General features: G+C 72.8%; 1 protein-coding gene across 1 annotated transcript; it reads left to right on the top strand.

The window, feature by feature from the left end:
• The first annotated feature begins 15,413 nt into the window (after positions 1-15,413).
• CUNH14orf180 (chromosome unknown C14orf180 homolog) lies at positions 15,414-17,037 on the top strand. The gene is made up of 4 exons (XM_054567702.1): positions 15,414-15,524; positions 15,730-15,859; positions 16,564-16,599; positions 16,817-17,037. The coding sequence occupies exons 1-4, from the start codon at positions 15,414-15,416 to the stop codon at positions 17,035-17,037; spliced, it is 498 nt and encodes a 165-aa protein (XP_054423677.1).
• Positions 17,038-17,378: the final 341 nt, after the last annotated feature.

Consider the following 17,378-nt stretch of genomic DNA (forward strand, 5'->3'; position numbering starts at 1 on the left):
ACTCCCTGCCGCCCTAGTCCCGCTTCGACAAATAAGGAACGTGTGCTGGTGGCAGTGGCCCTCGCAGGCTGTGGGGGGAGAGGCGAGGTCCCCGAGGCGCGAGGCAGGGCTGCGTGTTACTGGGCACGGCCCACAGCCCCTCTGACTGTTACAAGCAGAGAGACGCATGTCAGACAAAGCGGCAGGGCGTCGGTTGAGTCTCTGTCTAAAACGCGATCGAACAGCAGTTTGGGTTTTCCTTGCAGCTCTGCCGACTCCTGGAACGGGTAGAGAAAACATCGCTCATTCTTGTTCCCTCTTTTCCCGCCAAAGTCAGTCGGCGGCGGGCACGGCCACCGCCTGCCGGCCTCCCGTCACAAACGCCCTGCCGCACGCCGACGCCGGGCGGCTCCTGGGACGCGGCCTGCCTCCCCCTCCTCACCTGTGGGTCCCCAGACTGCCCCCTTCCCTCTCACTGCCACACTTCAAGCCCAGGTCTTCCGGGGCCCCTCCGTTCCTGTGCACCAGGACACCCCGAGGCCACGGCCCCGGGGTCCTCAGCTTGTCCCCCCTGGCAGCTCCCGTGGGGTGTGGAGGGTGCGGCCTGGAGAGCAGGGGCCTCGTGCCCGTGGGGGCCCCCATCAGGGTCAGGGTCCGGGTCCCGGTCGGGGTCACGCCTGCCCCACAAGCGCGCAGTCCACAGGAGAACATGCCCCCCTGCCAGCGCCGCCCCGCCCCTCCGGGAGTCCCACGGGCGCCCTTCTGCCTCTGGGAGGGCCCGCCCGGCAGCCCGGGCCACCGCCGCCCGGCACAGGCCGCCCTCCGGGCCCGGCCGCATGCGCACGGCACGGCCTGCGGAGCAGGGCCCCCGAGGGGCCGGCCGGGGAGATCCACTCTGTAACAAAGCTGTTCATAAAAGTGAGAGGCCGTTTAAAGGCTCCGTCTCCGTGCGGGAAGCAGTTTTTATGTCCCTGCGCGTCTTGGAGAAGCAGGCGCCTCTCAGCTCACCCATGGCGGCTGGCGCAGGGCGTGGGGCCCCCAGGGCCACATAGGAACCCGCTCAGGGACCCTCCGGCGGGATGGCCCCGAGGAGCAGGCTGGGGCTGCGGAGTGGCCAGGACTCGGGCTCTCTGAGGAGGGAGGACGGGACCGGACCTCTCACTCCCTGCCGCCCCCGCCGTTGCCGGTTCACTCACGGAGCCCGAACCCGGCCGCTTCGCCTCCTCGGCCGAGCACAGAGGCGGCCGTGGCGCCCTCCACAGGGTCCCCGGGCGGCAGACTTCACGGTGGCCGCGGGGCGCAGGCAGCTCCTGCTCGGAGGCTTCTGACCAGGTCTGGACCGGGAGGGTCTGCTGACACGGGGCAGGGGCGGGGGGCGGCCGTGGCACGGAGGTCCTGGCACAAAGCGTAGGGGTCACGGAGGCGGAGGCGGAGGCAGCGACGCGCGCGTCCCCTCAGGGACCAAACCTCCGTGGAAAGAAAACGCGTCGGACAACAGGGTGACCGTGCACGTGACTCAGCAGTCACAGACGATCAGACAGTATGAACTCGTGGGCACAGTGACACGGCGGCTACTCTTTCGGAGCCCATATCGCTCGCAGACACAGGCAGGCCGCGGGCACGCCAGGCGAGGACGCGCTCCCATCGCCCGGGCGGGGAGAAGCGGATGCGGCGGGAGGGCAGCGCGGGGAGGCGAGGGCCCTGGGGCCGCACCCCCTGGGTCCCCGCGCACCCGCTCCGCCTCGGGCTGAGCCTGGCCTCCCCGCCCGAGCTTCCTTTAAGGAGCTCACGCGCCGACGTGTGGACGGGCTGGCGGTCCGGCAGCCCTGCCCTCCGCCTCCCGGGGGTGCGCCCTCCCGGGTCGGGGGCGAGGCCGGGGCTGGGGGAAGCCGTGAGGCCCCAGGCTGCTTTGTCAACCCCTGGGTGACTGAGCATCGGGAGGGCAGGAGGGGCCAGAGCCGCCCGAGGTCCCGGGTTCAGAGGCAGGGGCCCCACGGCACGGCCACCCCTGGAGATTTGGCGGCCACCGTTCCGAGCTGAGAGGTGACCCCAGCGGAAGGGAGCGCCTCTGTCCTGCTGCTCCAGGGCAGGACACAGTCCTGGCACCCGGCTGTGCCCCGCCCCCTGGGCCTGCAGCCTCCATCGGGCAGCCTCCTGCCTGCCTCCCTCCCACAGGCCCTCGGGGGCTGGGCAGCCCTGACTCCGGACCCAGCCCTGTGGCCCACCGCCCGTCCCCACGCGCCCCGCGAGGCCGGGCCGGGGCCACAGCGTCCCTGTTTCTGCGCAGCCGGGGCTGCGGGGGGCACCACGCTTGGCCCCCTGCCACCGGGCATCATACACAGCAGGACCTCCTCCCCAAGAGCAGCCCGAGGGCTCGCCGCCCGGGCTGAGCATCACTGTGGCACAGGTGTGGCCATGTCTGCCCCCGGCCCAGGCAGCCCAGAGGGGTGGGGGCCGTCTCTGAGCGGGGACGCTGAGCATCCAGGGTGGGAGGTCTCCACGCGCCTGCCTTCCCCCAGGGCCGCAGCGCCCGGCACAGGGGAGCCAGCCGCGTGGGCTGCAGGGGACGGGGCTCGGGCCTGGGCTGGGCGGGGCCCCCCGGGGACCTGCAGGCCCAGGCCAGCTGGGCCCCCAGCGGCCGTCCTCTGTCCTCAAAGGCCCTGCTCCGCACCTGAGGGCAGGCCAGTGGGGGGCCAAGGCGCCCCGGAGCCTCGTCGCCCCAGGCCTCCCTGAGTTCGTCACGGACCAGGCTGCTCATCCCGCGGAGGGCTGCCTGCCTCTCCGGGGGACCAGGTGCCCCTCCCGCAGCCGCGGTCACGGCCGCATCCACGCCCCGCCCGCAGGCCCGGCGCCGAGCCTGTCTGACTCCACTTCCGTGAACGCTGCTTCCCGGCTGAGCCGCCGGGAGACTCCTCAGCCTCGTGGTAATTTACAAGGCAGCTGGAGCACAGGGTATTTTTAATAAAAATTAGGTACAAGCAGATAGAGGGGATTAATAGTCGTATGATGATTTTATAGTTCTCATACACAGCGGCACGGGGAGGCAATCGGAGCGCAGCCATTTCAGGCAGATAAAACGGGGCATTTATTTTTAATGGAAAGAGAATTTCAGGGCTCACCCAGCCGTGGAGAGAGCTGCTGAGGGCTCGCGCTGGGTGGGACAAGGCGGCGGTCGGAGACGAGGCGTCTGGGAGGAGCCCCCCGGGCTGGAGGCAGGGGGTCCCCTGGGCTCTCCTGGGGGGAGTCACCCGGTGGGGACAATTGGCAGAAATTGGCAACGTGCGGCCCCGCCGGAGAGAGGGGCCCAGGATGCAGCCAGGTGGCGTGGGTGGGTCTCTCCGGCCTCAGCTTCCCCACCTGCGCAGTGAGGACTGGGTGAGCTCTTAGCACAGCGGACGCCGGCCGGAGCCTGGGGAGCGGGGCCCTGGCGGCCCAGAGCCTCCCCTGCTCTTCTCCTGAGGGGCAGATGTTTACCCGCCCCCTGCCGCCCTCCCTGCGGGTGTCACAGCGGCGGCTCAGAGCCCACCCAGCAGCTGGCGGGGCCCGGGCTCTGGCTCGCCCGGGCCTGGCTGGGGCGGCCCTTTCCGGGCTCCCGGAGGCCCCAGCTCCTCCTGCAATTTGCCCACAGAGGCTCCATCCCTCCGGGACCCTCCAGGCTGCCCACACGGAAGCTCAGAACTCGGGCACCTACCTCAGGTGGAGAGAGAGCCGCCCGGACCCCTGTGTTCAGGCCCCTGGGCATCGCTTGGCAGGGGGGCTGGCCTGGGAGGGGGCAGCAGGGGCACCAAGGTGACGTCCGCCTGCAGCTGGGCTCCAGACGCCAGGGCCCCTGAGCATCGTCCCCGTGTCCACCCGTGGCCTGAGCAGGGGTCACCTGCCTGTCCTGAGCCCCTGAACCCAGCCGCACGGGGCAAGGGCCAGGCTGGGCCTGGGTGAGCACGGGACACCCCCACCCGCTGCCCGGGGAGGGGACACAGGAGCCCGGCTTCGGCCTCCCCCGGCCTCCCGACCCAGCGCGCGCAGGGCAGAGCCGTCTCCTTAGCCACCACCCAGCAGGCGGCCCTGCCGGACAGCGGTCACTCGCCCTGGAGGGGAGTCCCTCTGACTTGGCCCCGCCCCGGCTCCCAGGGTCCAGCGCCTTCCAGGATTGTGGGAAAGCACAGACCCTCCTCCATGGCTGCCGGCCCTGGGAGCTGGCCAGGAGGCTGGCGCGGAGCAGCCAGCGGTGCCCTCCCCGCCCCACCTGGGAGCGAGTCGGGGTCCTGGCGGCGGTGGCAGGCACCCCGGGCCGGAAGGCTGGGAAGGGCCGGGTCTCGGGTGCGATCCCCCAACCAGGACTCGCCGTGGTGACGAGGTGGGTGGGACCCTGCCCACGGCGGCCACAGACGGCAAGTCGCAGCTCACCTCCTGAAGGCTCGCTCTCTGGTCTGTGAGCAGGACTGAGGACAGGGCCGGCTGCAGGCAGGCGCCGCGGGCACCCCCCCCAGGTCCCCGCCCCCGCCCAAGAGGGGCTCGCCCAGCACCAGGACCAGCCCCCGAGGGGGACGGGGCCCAGCGTGCTTTCCGAGTCAGCAAGCGCGCGAGGGTGGGCGGGGGGGCCCCCCTGGGCCTCACGGAGGTCAGAGCGGCCGGGCCCCGGGAGCAAAGGGGCCTCTCCACGGCGGGCCCATCGGCAAACAGAGAGGGAAGCTGGGAGCCAGCGCCCCCACCCCGGAGGCGCACGGGCTCCCGCTTCCTGAATCACGCAAATTAATCGAGGCCTGAGAGGGGCCCCGGCAGCCACACGGCAGATTTCCCAGCAGCTGACAGATTGCAGGGCCCCTTTAAGAAGACAGATGATTCCCTCCTTGTGGCCTGGTTAATTATGCATGCGCTGTTGTTAGGCCGTGTTAAATATTCACTAGCTGTGGGTTTGCACTCCGACCTGCGGCCTGGCTGGGAGGGGCGCACTCTGCCCCCCGCTGGCCCAGGGCCCGCCTGCAGCGGTCCCCTCAGGACCGGCAGCTGCCACCACCTGCCAGACAGCGGACCAGCCGCGCCCGCCCCGTCCACCCAGGACCCTGCCCCCTGCAGAGCCCTCCTGGCCTCTCCGTCCCCTGAGACCAGACCCCAGCCCCCGGGTGTCCACGCCCAGTGGCCTCTGACCCCTGCCCTCGAACGCCCATCGGCCGGGCTCCGAGCCTCCCCTCCTGGCCAGGCTCTCCGAACCTTCCCCGTAATCAGGGGATGTCTCCCCCGAAACGGGCAGGACCCCTGCCCCCGCGCGTCCTCCTCACCCTGGGGACTCAGAGCGGGGACGGCGGAGGACGTCCCGGCCCCCAGGCGCCACCTCCCTCGGGGAGGGCCGTGCCCGCGCTGCCCCACAGGCCACGGCCCCGACTCCGGGGCCCCCTGGCCCCCGCGCCAGCCTCGCTCCCAGGCCCCGGCCCGGCCCCTGGGTCACACGGGCCCCGCTCCCCGTGCAGACGGAGCGGAGCCCTCCGAGGGCCCCCATCCATGCCCCGGGAGAACGGCGTCCTGGGGGCTCCGTGGGGGGCCGGGGGGCCACCCTCCCCCGGCCCAGACCCCTCCCTGGGGCTCGGCGCAGCTGGTGCCCGCCGCCCGCGGCCACCTCCTTTCCCTTCCGACCCCAGACTCCTTCCTTCCCTCATGCTGAGTGGGCACCGGCCGCTCCGGGCTCCGCACGGGCGTCTTCCCACCCCTCAGCCCCTGTGCCAGGCCCGAGGGGGCCTGCGGAGGCCGGAGGCGCCTGCATCAGACGGGACACCCTCGGCTTCTGCCGCGAGGACAGCCAAAGACGGAGCGTTGCCTCCTGAGGGGGCGCGGGGCCGGCGCGGGGGCTGCGCACGGGGGAGCCGGGCCCTCGGGCGCTGAGCGGGCCCCACGCACGCCTTTGCACTCACTTTGGAAACTGTCGGTTCAGCAGTCTGGCTGACTACCTGCTCGCGGTGGCCTTAAAACTGTCCACACTCATAAATCAGCCGGGGATTTAAATAAGCGCTGGTGGCAGCGATTTCTCAGACGCGCCCCCGCCACGCGCGGTCTGCACGGCTGCGCTGCCTCGTGGGTGGAGGAAAAGTGAATCGAGACGGTCGCAAGCGCGGCAGCCGCGCGTCCCCCGGGGCAGGGGCAGGGGCAGGGGCCCGGGCGAGACGGCCCCCCGGCCGGGGCTGGGGCGCCCCCGCCTCCTCCCCCCTGGGGCCCCCGCCGCCGTCCAGACCCCCGCCGCCGGCTGCCCACCAACAGGGGCCGGTGCAGGGCCCTGACCAGGGCTGCCCAGGGCGCCCCCACCGGACCTTCTTGTTGGCGGCGGGCAGGCTCCCCCAGGAGGAGGCCGTGCTGACCCAGGTCGGGCACTGAGCAGGGGCGTGGGCCCCAGAGCCTCCCCGGGGCTCCCCTCTGCCTCCCGCGCCTCACACGACACTGCCCCTCAAGCAGGGCCTGAGGACACGGGCGCCCCCTGGGGAGGTTGTCCCAGGCCGCCCCTCCCCCGCAGCAGACGGGGCCCAGGCTCCGTGGGACGAGGGATTGGGGTTCCACGTGGGCTGGGCCCCGGGCTCCCTGTGGGTCTGCGTCCCACGTCTGCGGCACGGGCTCAGAGACATGCCTGCGCAGCCTGTGGTCACACGGCCGGGGCAGGGGTGCAGGCAGCGCCCGGCCTGTTCGGGAGAGATCCCGCCGCTGGGCCCCGAGCACAGGCCGTCCCACCCCCTCTGGCACGCGCAGCAACGACAGGCCGCAGCGGGGAAGCGCCACCGGCCCCTCGCAGCCCCTGCCCCGCCAAGGGCCCCAAGGAGGCCCCCCCGGCCGACGGCAGGGACGGCCAGAGCCCACGGGGGCCTGGACAGCCCTGAGCCCCAGAGAACTCTAGGCGGATACCCTGAGGCTGCAGCTGCGCCCCAGAAACCCTGGCCGCCCCCAGGGAGCCCGCGGGGCCGGCTCCGGGGGACTGGGGAGGGGAGGCTGGCCTCGGTCCGGCTCCAGGCAGCTCCGTGGGCTCCGAGACCCCTGGAGCCTCCACCCCGGGCCCCAGGGGGCCCGCGGCCCAGCACCCGCCCCGGGGGGTGGCCCTGGCTCTTTGCCAGGGCGCAATGCGGCTCCTGGCCCAGCAGAGGAAGAGGAGCTTGGCTGTGGCCCCAGAGGCCAGGGCGCGGCCGCCTCGGCCGGCGGCCCTCTCAGGCTCTGCCCAGGGGCTTCCCGGGGGCCCTGCCTGCCCGGCCCCGTCCCCCCCAGGCCCAGCCAGCTGAGGCCACTCAGGCGGGAACCGCGCGGCCCCGGGGGGCCAGAGGACATGCGTGCCCCCCACCAGCTGTGAGGTCCCGGGGCCGCTCCCAGTGCGGCGTGACCTCCCCCCGCTGAAGCCGCACCAGGCCGGGTCCCGCTGGGTCCCATGGAGGTGGAGGCCCCTGGTCAGACAGCCCCCCCTGCTACCTGCCCCCACCTTCCACCCCGCGCCTCCTGCTCCAGCCCGGCTGAGCCTCCTGGCTGGTCCTCCGGCGCCACCTGGTGGCCTCATGCCTGTCCTACGGCCACCGTCCCACCGGGCTGCCCTGGGCCTGGCCTGGCCTGGCCTGGCCTGGCCCTCCCCGGCTGGGACTGGACCACAGGACCGGGTGGGACTCCTGGTCACAGGCCGCCTCGTGGGGCGGGGGCGGGGAAGGGGTCTCCGGCACCCCTGCCTGTGCCGGCGGCTGCAGCAGCAGCGCCTTGTTGGTTGTGGGAGCAGGCTCCCCCCAGAGCAGGGATAAAAAGAACATAAATGCGAGAAACCAGAGCCCGGCACAGAGGCCCGTGGGCGCCAATCGAATTCCCGTCCCTGGAGGTCTTTAACGCTCTCCCGAGCCGTTTTATCGTCTGGAAAGAACTGTTACGACTCTTATAAAAAACTTATAAAAAATTCTCATCAGCAGGGGCCTGAAATGGCAGCGTCTCGCACCCGGCGCGGCCCCTCCGCCGTGGGCGTGGGGGCCCTCCAGCGTCACCCCAGCTTCTCAGCCACACCCAGCGTGGTCCGGCTCCCACGAGCTAGGGGATCCCCCGGGCGGGGGCCACCGAGCCGCCTCTGGGTGTCCGGGGTCCGCAGAGGCCTGTCCCCAGGAGGGGCCGGTGAGCTCGGGCGGGTCTGTCCCCACGGCCGCGGCGGCGAGCCCACGCCTGCCCAGACAGGCAAAGGTGCGGCCTGCTGCCCCCCGCAAGCGGGGGTGGTCCAGGCGTGCGGGGCGCGGGCTTCGCCAGGCCCGCCCCCCTCCTGTCGGGGGTGCGTATGGCACGGGCCGCTCCGGGGGCGACCCCTGTAAGGCGCACGTGTGACCGCACAGAGCGGGCTCTGCGCCCACGGGTGTGGGGAGGGCCGCCTGGCTGGGGTGCAGGGCCCCCAGGACCCCACCTCCCTCCTGGGTCCTGCGGGGGACAGTTCCCAGAGAGCTTTCTTGACCCCAAGCCATGAACGCCCCCCCATCCACCACCCCAGAGCTGGGAGGAGGTGGGGGCACCTCGTGGACGGGGAGAGGCCGCAGCGGGGAGGGGCCCACAGGAGCTGCCACCGCCCACCCCCTCCGGGGCCCCGGCCACAGCCCCACCCTCGGGAGCCTCCAGGGCCCCGCCCAGCCCGCTGCCGCCCGCCGCCCGCCGCCCACTGCCCGCCGCCCACCGCCCGCTGCCCGCTGCCTGCTGGTCCCGGGACCATCGCCTCCCAGCTGCCCTTGGCCGCAGGGGCCTGGCCTGGACCCTGCCCCCCCTTTACTCAGGGTCAGCCCTGAGTGCAGGTGAGTGGACAGGCCGGCGCGGCGGGGGCCGTGTGGGGGCCCTGCCGCCTCAGCCCCCGACCCCCGCTCCTCCAGCAGGGCCTCCCCAGGGGGCCGCCGCCAGGACAGGAGGCCGCCGGCACCCGGGGGCGGCGCGCCCCGCGCAGCGTGGCGGGAGGAGGTTGTGCACAACCTCTACACGAGCTCCACGAAGGAAAATGAGGTGTTTCACCACCGAACCGACGCGCCTCTCACTTTAACGCTCTGAGAGCTGTTCCGTCTCACGCTCCGCGCTGTCAGCCCGCCCGCCGCCCGAGCCACGGCGCGCGGCCCCAGCGTTTATAACCGGCTCAGGGCACCCCGCGCTCGGCCCTCCCTGAGTGCTGATTTCACAGAACTTTCCGCCGTTCCGTGTAATAGAAAGTCTATCACTTAATTAGCCGCCATCCGCTCCTCGGGCTGCCGTGGTGGGGGCGGCGTCTGCGCGGCTGCAGACAGACAGCAGGCGGCAGGCTGTCCCCGCCACAGACGGGGTGCGTGGGGCACATGGGGCGTGGGGGGCACGTGGGGGGCTGCAGGCCCTGGGGGCCAAGGGGCACGGACTCCCAGGGTCCTTTGTTCCAGCCACGCCCAGGCCTGTGTGCGTGAGTGCCGTGTCGGTGTGTCTATGTGTGCACATGTGCACACATGTCTATGTGTGCCTCTGTGTGTGCAACTGTGACGCTCGGGGGTGAGCAGCCGCCTCGGGAAGGCCCGCCGGCTGGGTGCCGAGGAACCGCAGGGGACAGCCCAGCGGGCAAGGGTGCTTCCTGCCGCCGCGTCGCCGGCCCAAAAACAGGCAGGCCTGTGCGAGGCGCGGGGCGGGGCGCGAGAGCACAGAGGGGCGGCCGCAGGCTCAGGACCCGCGGGGCGGCAGACGGCTGGCCAGTGCCCCGCAGAGAGGAGAAGAGGGGACGTCGGGGGTCAGGGAGGGAGCAGGGCCCATGGCGCCAGGGCCGAGCCCTAAAGGAAGACCCCCTGAGGCCGCGGCTTGGCGTCCGTCCGCCCACAGCGGCAGAGCCCACCTCTGCCGGTCCCGTGTGGTCCCGGGCGCCTGCTGGGCCTCCTCAGACGCGGGTGGAGGGAGGCCAGAGGAGGGAACGGGACCCGTGGGGGGAAGGGTGCGCAGTGGGCCACATGGGGCGGGGTGTGGAGGGCCCCCAGGGGTGCAGGTGATGGGCGTGACCTTGCCAGGAGAGCCCCATGTGGCCTTTGACTTCGTGAGACTCCTGTGTCCTCCACACTCAGGACACTGGCCCCCCAGCGCCTCTGTCCCCACCCCCCGCAGTCAATCTACGCAGGTTCCCATTAACACACAACCGCCCGGCTGCACGTGGCCACCGGTCAAGGCCATGGGCACACACTGCATTGGAAACGGGAGACCAGAGCCCTCTCCCAAGTGGGGGACCAGGTGCCCTGGGACTAGGTGCTAAGGCTCTGGTTGGACGGAAGGGCGGCCAGACGTGGCCCCAGCACCACAGGGCCCAGGCACCCCAGATCGGCAGCTTGGGGAGTCTGCCTGCACCTCTTCCATGTGGCACCCCGTAGGTGGCCGGGGGGGCAGGCCCCGCTCCAGCTGGGGCTCCACTTTGGGGCTTTGGCACCGTGTCTAACCGGGCGCCGGACTCTGCGGTCACCCCGCCCTCCTACCGCCGCGCCCCGCCCAGCCCCCACGTTACCCCACTCTCTGCCCCTCCCCCAGCCTCTGACCCCGGTCCATGGGTTTTTCCAAGAACCGCAAGGCCCGGAATCAGCCTGGGAGGCCGCGGCCGGCCAGGGGGTGGGGGAGGGGCGCGCTGCCCCAGTCTGGTCTGCAGGCCCGCCCCGCGCTCCTGGGTCCTGGGAAACGTCCGCCCCGCTCCCGCTCTGGGCCAGCGGCCTCTCCTTGGGGTCGCTGCTCTTTCTGCCAAAGGGGAGAGGTAATTATAGCTCAGCCTTCGCCAGCTGGCTGGGCGCCACGTCCCGGCAGAGGGGCCTCGGGCGGGGACGCACGCCGGCCGCGGGGCAGACCAGCGCCGGGGCTGGGCAGGTGCGGCCCTGTCCATGCGTGCGGCTTGGCGCCCGCTCTCCGGGGACAGAGCGGGCTGCCCCCTGAGACTGGGCCAGGCCGGGCTGGACCGGGCCCAGCAAGGGGCACCGCAGGGCCCGGCGGCCGCTGCCCCTCACGGACCCAGCAAGGAGCCAGGTGAGGTCCCCGCTCAGGGGGCAGGGGTCGCCCGCTCCCCATGCGGCGGGGACGCCTCGGCGGGCGTGGACAGAGGCCGGGCGGGGGGCTCTGCGGCCCGGGGTGGGAGCTGGGAGTGAGGGACTGCCCTTCCCCTCACTTGGGACGTCGGCCATCAGGCGTAACGTGGGCACAGCCCCAGGCAAGCCGGGCGGCTGGTGGCCCCGGAGGATCCCGCGCCCGGAAGCTGGCATCTCGTCTCCACGGTGGGGGTAGGGGCCCTCGGCGACCTCCCGGCCCCTGGTGCCTGAGCGCTTCCCAGGCGGCCGGGCCTGAGCCCACGGCCCTGCTGGCCCTTCACCCAGCTCCTGCCTGAGGCCCGGTCCCAACCCGGAAGCTGGACCGCGGGTCTCTCCAAACTCTGCCGGACACTGAGCCAAGCCGGTCCCTTCAGAAGCCACCAGGCGCTGGGGTCTCGGGCCAGGGCTGCAGGCCTGAGAGGTGAAGGGGTCCTGGGAAGGGGGCTGAACCCCTAGGGGGCCAGAGTCGGGCGCGGAGGCCAGCAGTCTTCCCCAAAGGCCCTGGGGCCCTGCGGCTGCCCGCGGCGCAGCCGAGCCGGACGAGCTGGCTCCTCGGCCGCAGGAGCCCCGGCCGTGGCGTTCGGGAGTCCCCCGGAACCGGCCCCTTTCCAGGCCGGGATCTTCAGCGGGTCATCCTGCCCTGGATGCACTGTTCATGTGGCACCTGCTGTGTGGGGTCCCCTCCAGGAGGGTTAACAGGTCGTCTCTGTCCTCACTGTGCTCTGGGCGGTCGGCAAACCCCGCGTCCTGCGTGGGGACTGGAACCTGGGGTGTCGGGCCGGCCCCGTCTGCCTGGGGCCCTGGGGCCATGGGCAGCTGTGCCCCAGAGAGGCCCCTGCACCCAGCCGACACGCAGCCACCGCCCAGTCCGACTGTGGCCCTGCGTCCAAATGGGACTCCCGGCCACACGCTGTGGCGAGGGCAGGGGCCTCGGGCCGCCAGGCGAGCGCCTGCTGTCTGTCCTGCCAGGGCCAGCGGTGAGAGAGCCGGCAGCCCCGGCCTGGTCCCCTCCCCTCGGGGCTCCCCAGATGCCGCTCTTGCTTAATGCAGAGCCACGAGTTGCTGGGGAACCGCCAGCCTCTTCACTCGCCCCGAGGGCGGGCCCGTGTGGTGTGCACGGCTCCCCCTCCCGCCCGGCAGGGACGAGGGGTGGCCTCGGCCCCTCTAATTCAGCCCGGCCGCCCAGAACCAGCGCCAGAGCTCTGGGAGGTCGAGCGCTGCCCAGAGCCCCCCGAGCCCCTCCGGGACAGCCGCCTCCAGAGCCAGACGGTCCAGAGGGCGGCGGGGTGGCTGGGCCTCAGGGCCACGCCGGCTGTAACGGAATCTCCTCCGCTGGCTCGTGCGCCCCAGCGGCTCTGGTTCCGCTGCTCGGGGCCCGGACGCCAGCGATCGGGGACGGCAGGCGGGCAGCTCGCGCGGAGGAGCCGCACCTGCGGGAGCCCAGGTGGGGCAGTGGGTGCGTGTGCGCACACGGGGGGGTGGGCACGCATGTGATTACGGGGTGTGAGTGGGGCTCCCTTGAGCTCCAGCCTCTCCCGGTCGAGGTCCCGGCGTGGTCCTCCCCCGGCCTCCAGCCCAGGTGCTCCTGGAAGAGGTGTCACCGGCGACCAGACAGCAGGAGGGGCCTGGCGGGGGCTCTGTGGGACCTGGTGCGCAGGTGGGACCCTCCGCCCCGACCAGGTCCCCCGCCCCCTGCGCCCGAGGTCCCCGTGGGCGGACGGCACAGCGCGCGGCTGGAGGGGCGGCCGGGAGGGCACGGCCGCTGAGCCGGGGCAGCCCCAGGGCCGGGGCTGAGGCAGGACCCTCCCGGGCAGGCGGGCGCTGCACTGGGGGCCTCAGGGGTTATGGTGAGGCAGCGGCGTGGGCGGTGGGCAGGCAGGGGGCCGGGCAGAGCACAGGGGTTGGGAGCACAAGGGCGTGACGGCCGCCCGAGAGGAGGCAGGAAGCTCCAAGGGCGGGTCGGGAGCCGAGGCTGGGACCCCGGGGCCTGGCGTTGAACCCGGTGCGAAGAGCCCGCGCCTCCCGCACACGCCCCGGAGGCCGGTGGGAACAGCCAGGACTGGGTGCGGGACCTGGCCGGGGAGACGGCCCTGGGGGGCCGCGGGGGCCTGTGGGCTCCGCCACCATCTCCCGAAGGCCTCGGGCCAGGGTTGGGGGCACTAGGCCAAGCACCACGGGCTGTCGGGGTCTTGTGGAGGCGTGGCCTTGGCTCCAGGAAAGGGGTCAGGAGCCCGAGCTCCGTCGCCCCCGAGGCTGGGGCTGTGCCTCCGTGGGCGGGCGGGGCTGACCCTGCGCAGGCCCCAGCGGCCGGGGAGCTATTTTCCACCCTTTATCGCCCATCTGTCAGGAGGGCACTCAGGTTACACGTGGTCCCTGCCAGAGGCCCCAGGCCCTGACGCAGGGCCCTGCCCTGGGGAGGTGCTGGGCGGGCTGAGGCAGGGCTGAGGTGGGCTGCCCCTGCTGAGCCTCCCTGCCCCCCGCGTCTCTGGTGGCAAAACTGAGGCCTAGAGTTGTCACGCCAATGACTCAGGTCCCTGAGCCAAAGACGGACGGAGCCCAGGACTCAGCAAAGATTCCGCCGCCACGGTGAGGCAAGGCTGGAGCCGCGGCAAAACGCTCAGGTGCAGCAGGCGGGGGGGAGCCCCCCCTGGAGCACAGAGCGGCCCAGACGAGGGCAGGCCGAGGAGGCGGGGAGAGGGGCAGCCGGAGGAAGCCCCCACCATGGCCCCAGGAGCGGGCGGCCCACAGGCATGGAGCCATGCCCTGTCCCTGAGTCAGCGCTGCGGCGGCTCTGTCGCCGACTCGGCCCCAGACCCACTCTGAGCCCTCGACAGGCACCCGGCCCCCCCCAGCACCAAAGGCCACGCAGGGGCTGCTGCCGTTACTCCCGCCTCACGGCTGCGTGGACAGCGGCACAGGAGGCCAGGCTTGCCCGCGGTCACGCGTGGCACATGAGGCACAGCTGGAGTTGGCCGAGCCCGTGGGGCCGGCTGCACCGGAGCCACGGAGCGACTCTGCCCAGGCACTGCCAGGGACGCACGCCTGCACGCTGCACGTTCACGCACACCCTGCACACAGACGCACACTTCCATGCACACGTGTGCATGCGGGCACATCACACTCACACATGGAGACGTGCACACACAGTCACCCCCATGCTCAGTGCGTGCACGCACACACATGGACACGCCTGTGCGCACACTCATGCACACACGTGCTCCCACATGTGCACGTACTCACACATTGCTGTCCCCACGCCCCGTGGCAGCCCCGGGCACCCGGGGGCGGTCGGCTCCACGCCTGGGCGCTGCCGGCAGGGCCTCCAGGGGTCCAGCCCCGCGGGTCCCACGCGGCTCGGCCAGTGCCAAGCGTCTCCAGCCTGCGGCCCCGTCTGGAGGGACCCAGGGTCACGCAGAGCCGGCGCGGCCCTCAGGCCTCCCTCCTGCCCCCTCCGCCCCAGCCGGCGGCTCCTGCCCTGACCCCTGTTTGCAATAAAACACCCGATGCTGCGATGGGAGAAAATTGTTTCCTTTTGAAATAATCCGAGCGGCCCCAGCGGGTCCTCGCAGGCAGCGCTCACGGGCGCTCTGCTCACGGGGGACTGGTGCCCCCCAGGGGGTCCAGGGGAGCCGCCGGCCTGCTGTCTCCTGAGGCAGGGCGCCTGGAGGCCCAGGGTCACGTCGCCCGCCTCCAAACCCCACCCCTCCCTGCGGCTCCGTGTGGGGTGGCCTAGACGCCCCTGCCTGTGCATCCAGGGTGAAGGCGGGTGCCCCCAGGGCACCGGAAGGACCAGTGGTCAACACTGGGCTCCCTTCACCTGCTCGGGGTGGGGTCTGCACCCCGAGAGGGACTGGAGGAGGTCTCTGAAGTCAGGGACCCCTCGAAGGATGTGAGGGGAAATTTACCCCAAGGGGCTGTGAGCAGAGAAAGAGATGTGCAGGGGCCTCCCTGTAATCAAGGGTCGCAGGTGACACAGGGTACCAGGAGGGCAGGGGGACGGAGGGACGGACACGGTCTAGGTGTGGCCCCTGCAGAAGCCTGTCCCAGCCCCCCAGCGCTGCCCCCACCCTCCGCCCCTCCCGCCCTGAGCCGCTCTCCTGAAAAGATGGAGCCTTAGCTAAGGCCTCGGAAAACCGCGCGCGGTGATAAAATGCAAACCCCGGGTAAACGGGGGCCAGGAGGCAGAGGACTAGCACGCGGCCGTCAAGGTGCCGAAGTGTCGGGAGGCCCAGCCGCGGGCGCAGGCTGCTCGGTGGGGAGCGGGGGCAGGGGCGCCTGGGAGCGGGGGCGAATCTCCCCGCGGGGAGGCCGTCGCTCCTGGGGAGTTTCCCTCCACCGGCGTCGCTCCCGGCGTGCAGCTGGGCGGCGAACGGCGTCTTTGCTGGTCCCAGGGCCATGGCGCAGTAGATGAGGACGGCAGCGCAAGCCCTGAGCCCTGACTCCCGGCCAGGGACGCGACGCCAGACCAGGAGGAATGCGGCGGCCGCTCTGGGCTCACCGGGGCCCAGGGCGGGGCAGGTAAGGCTGCGGGTGCCGGGCAGGCCTTGGTGCCCAGCCCCCAGACCCCCAGGGAGCAGAAAGAGCAGGCGTGAGGGCTGGGGACAGGGAGTGACCCTTTGGGGGTCAGGCCTGGCAGAGAGGGCGGCCGGTGCTCTGGGTGGGGCACAGCATGGGGGGGCGCTCACGGCCACTGGCTTCCCTCTGCCCCCCACCCTCGCCCCAGGACGGTGACAGGAAGTGCCCCCCCTCGATCCTGAGGCGCAGCCAGCCGGAGCGCCGGGGCCGCGGGGCCGAGCCGCCGAGGGCCACGAGGCATGTGAGGTTCCGCGAGCCCTTGGAGGCGGCCGTCCACTGTAAGAGGGGCGCGGGGCCGGGACGGTGTGGGGCGGTCCTCGCCCGGGGGTCACAAGGCCACCGCCACGCAGGGCTGGGCCCGTCCTGGGCCGGGCTGCCTGCCCAGCTCCCGGGTGGTCCTGGAGCTGCCGGCAGCCGCACTGTGGAGGCCAGTGATCGACTCTCTCCGACCGCCGGGCCCTCTCCTCAAAGCTCCCCCGGGCGGGCGAGGCCCCCCCAAGCTGGCCCCCTTTTCGGGCCAACCGTGCGTGGCCTTTGAGAGGGGCCGGTGGGTGGGGATGAGCTGCAGCCGCCGCACTGAGGGGAGCGGGCCGCACACAGGCGAGGGCGCGGGTTGTGGGGGGAGGGTGGAGACCGCGGAGGGGGAGTCCGGGCCTTGGCAGTCCCGAGAGGGCCTGGGGCCCCCGGGGAGCCACGGGGGCGGGACGGGGGGGGTCCGGCCCTACCCTCCTCAGGCGCCAGCCCCGCCACCGCTGCGGCCACGCAGGCCCCGACTCCCACCGGCTCGATGCGCGGGGGCGGCAAGGCCGCGTGGACCGCGGGTGCAGACGGGCCGGTGGGCGGCGTGGACAGCCTGGGCTGCCCATCAGTAAAGAGGGCACCTGGGCCCTCTGGGCGGGGCAGATGCCCTGCGGTGCGGGGGGCTCGGCCTGCCCCCCGCAGGGGCCCTCACTGCGAGCCCACCCTCAGTTCTCCTCTCCAGACATCGCCGGCCGGGAGCCCGCGCCCACCGCCAAGGGTGAGTTCTGAGCCCCCAGCGCCCCCAGGCGCCCTCTGCCCCTCCCCCCGCACCGCCCAGTGCCCTGCGGTGCCGCCCCAGCCCCGGGCCACCCTTGGACACCCCCGACCGAGGACGGGGCAGGGATGGGGGCCCCGCCCCCCGTGGGGACTGTGTGGCCGGCCCAAGGGCCCCGCCCGAGGGCAGAGCCTCCGTGCCAGCCCCGCTCTCCCTGCAGCGCCCCCCGCGCCCCGCCGGCCCGGGCCCCGCAGCGGCGCCGGCTCCCTGCTGCTGCGTCTGGCCGTGTGCGCCCTGCTGGTGCTGCTGCTGGGCCTGTGCTGCGGCCGGGCCAAGCCCGTCGCGCGGGCCCTGGAGGACCTGCGCGCCCGGCTCCGCACCCTCGCGCTGCACCTCCGGCACGCCGCCCTCGCCTGCTGGCACCGCCTGCCCCAGCTGTGACGGCCCCGCCGCCGCCCACGGCCCCACGGCCCCGGCAGCCACGGAGGGCCTGGAGCGGCCGGGGCTGAACCCAAGACCAAGGGGGCTGTGGGCGGGCCCCCCCACCCCGGCTTGAGGCCGGATGCAGGGTCCGCGGCCCCTGCGGTCAGCGCAGCCCTCCCTCCCGCGCCACAGGCCGGGGCCCACGGAGAGGCCTCGGGAGGAAGGGATCCCACCGCTGAAACAACTCGGGGGCCCTGGGCCTGTCCTGCAGACCCCTGCCTTGTCCAGCAGGAGCGCTCGGTGCCCCGGGGCCCGGGCTGGACGCGGCCGCCTGTAGCCCCTGGGAGGCGGGGACGCCT

Source organism: Pteronotus mesoamericanus, unplaced genomic scaffold (assembly GCF_021234165.1).
Source record: "Pteronotus mesoamericanus isolate MK-2021 breed Mesoamerican mustached bat unplaced genomic scaffold, CSHL_Meso_final contig_192, whole genome shotgun sequence".
Taxonomy (NCBI): Eukaryota; Metazoa; Chordata; class Mammalia; order Chiroptera; family Mormoopidae; genus Pteronotus; species Pteronotus mesoamericanus.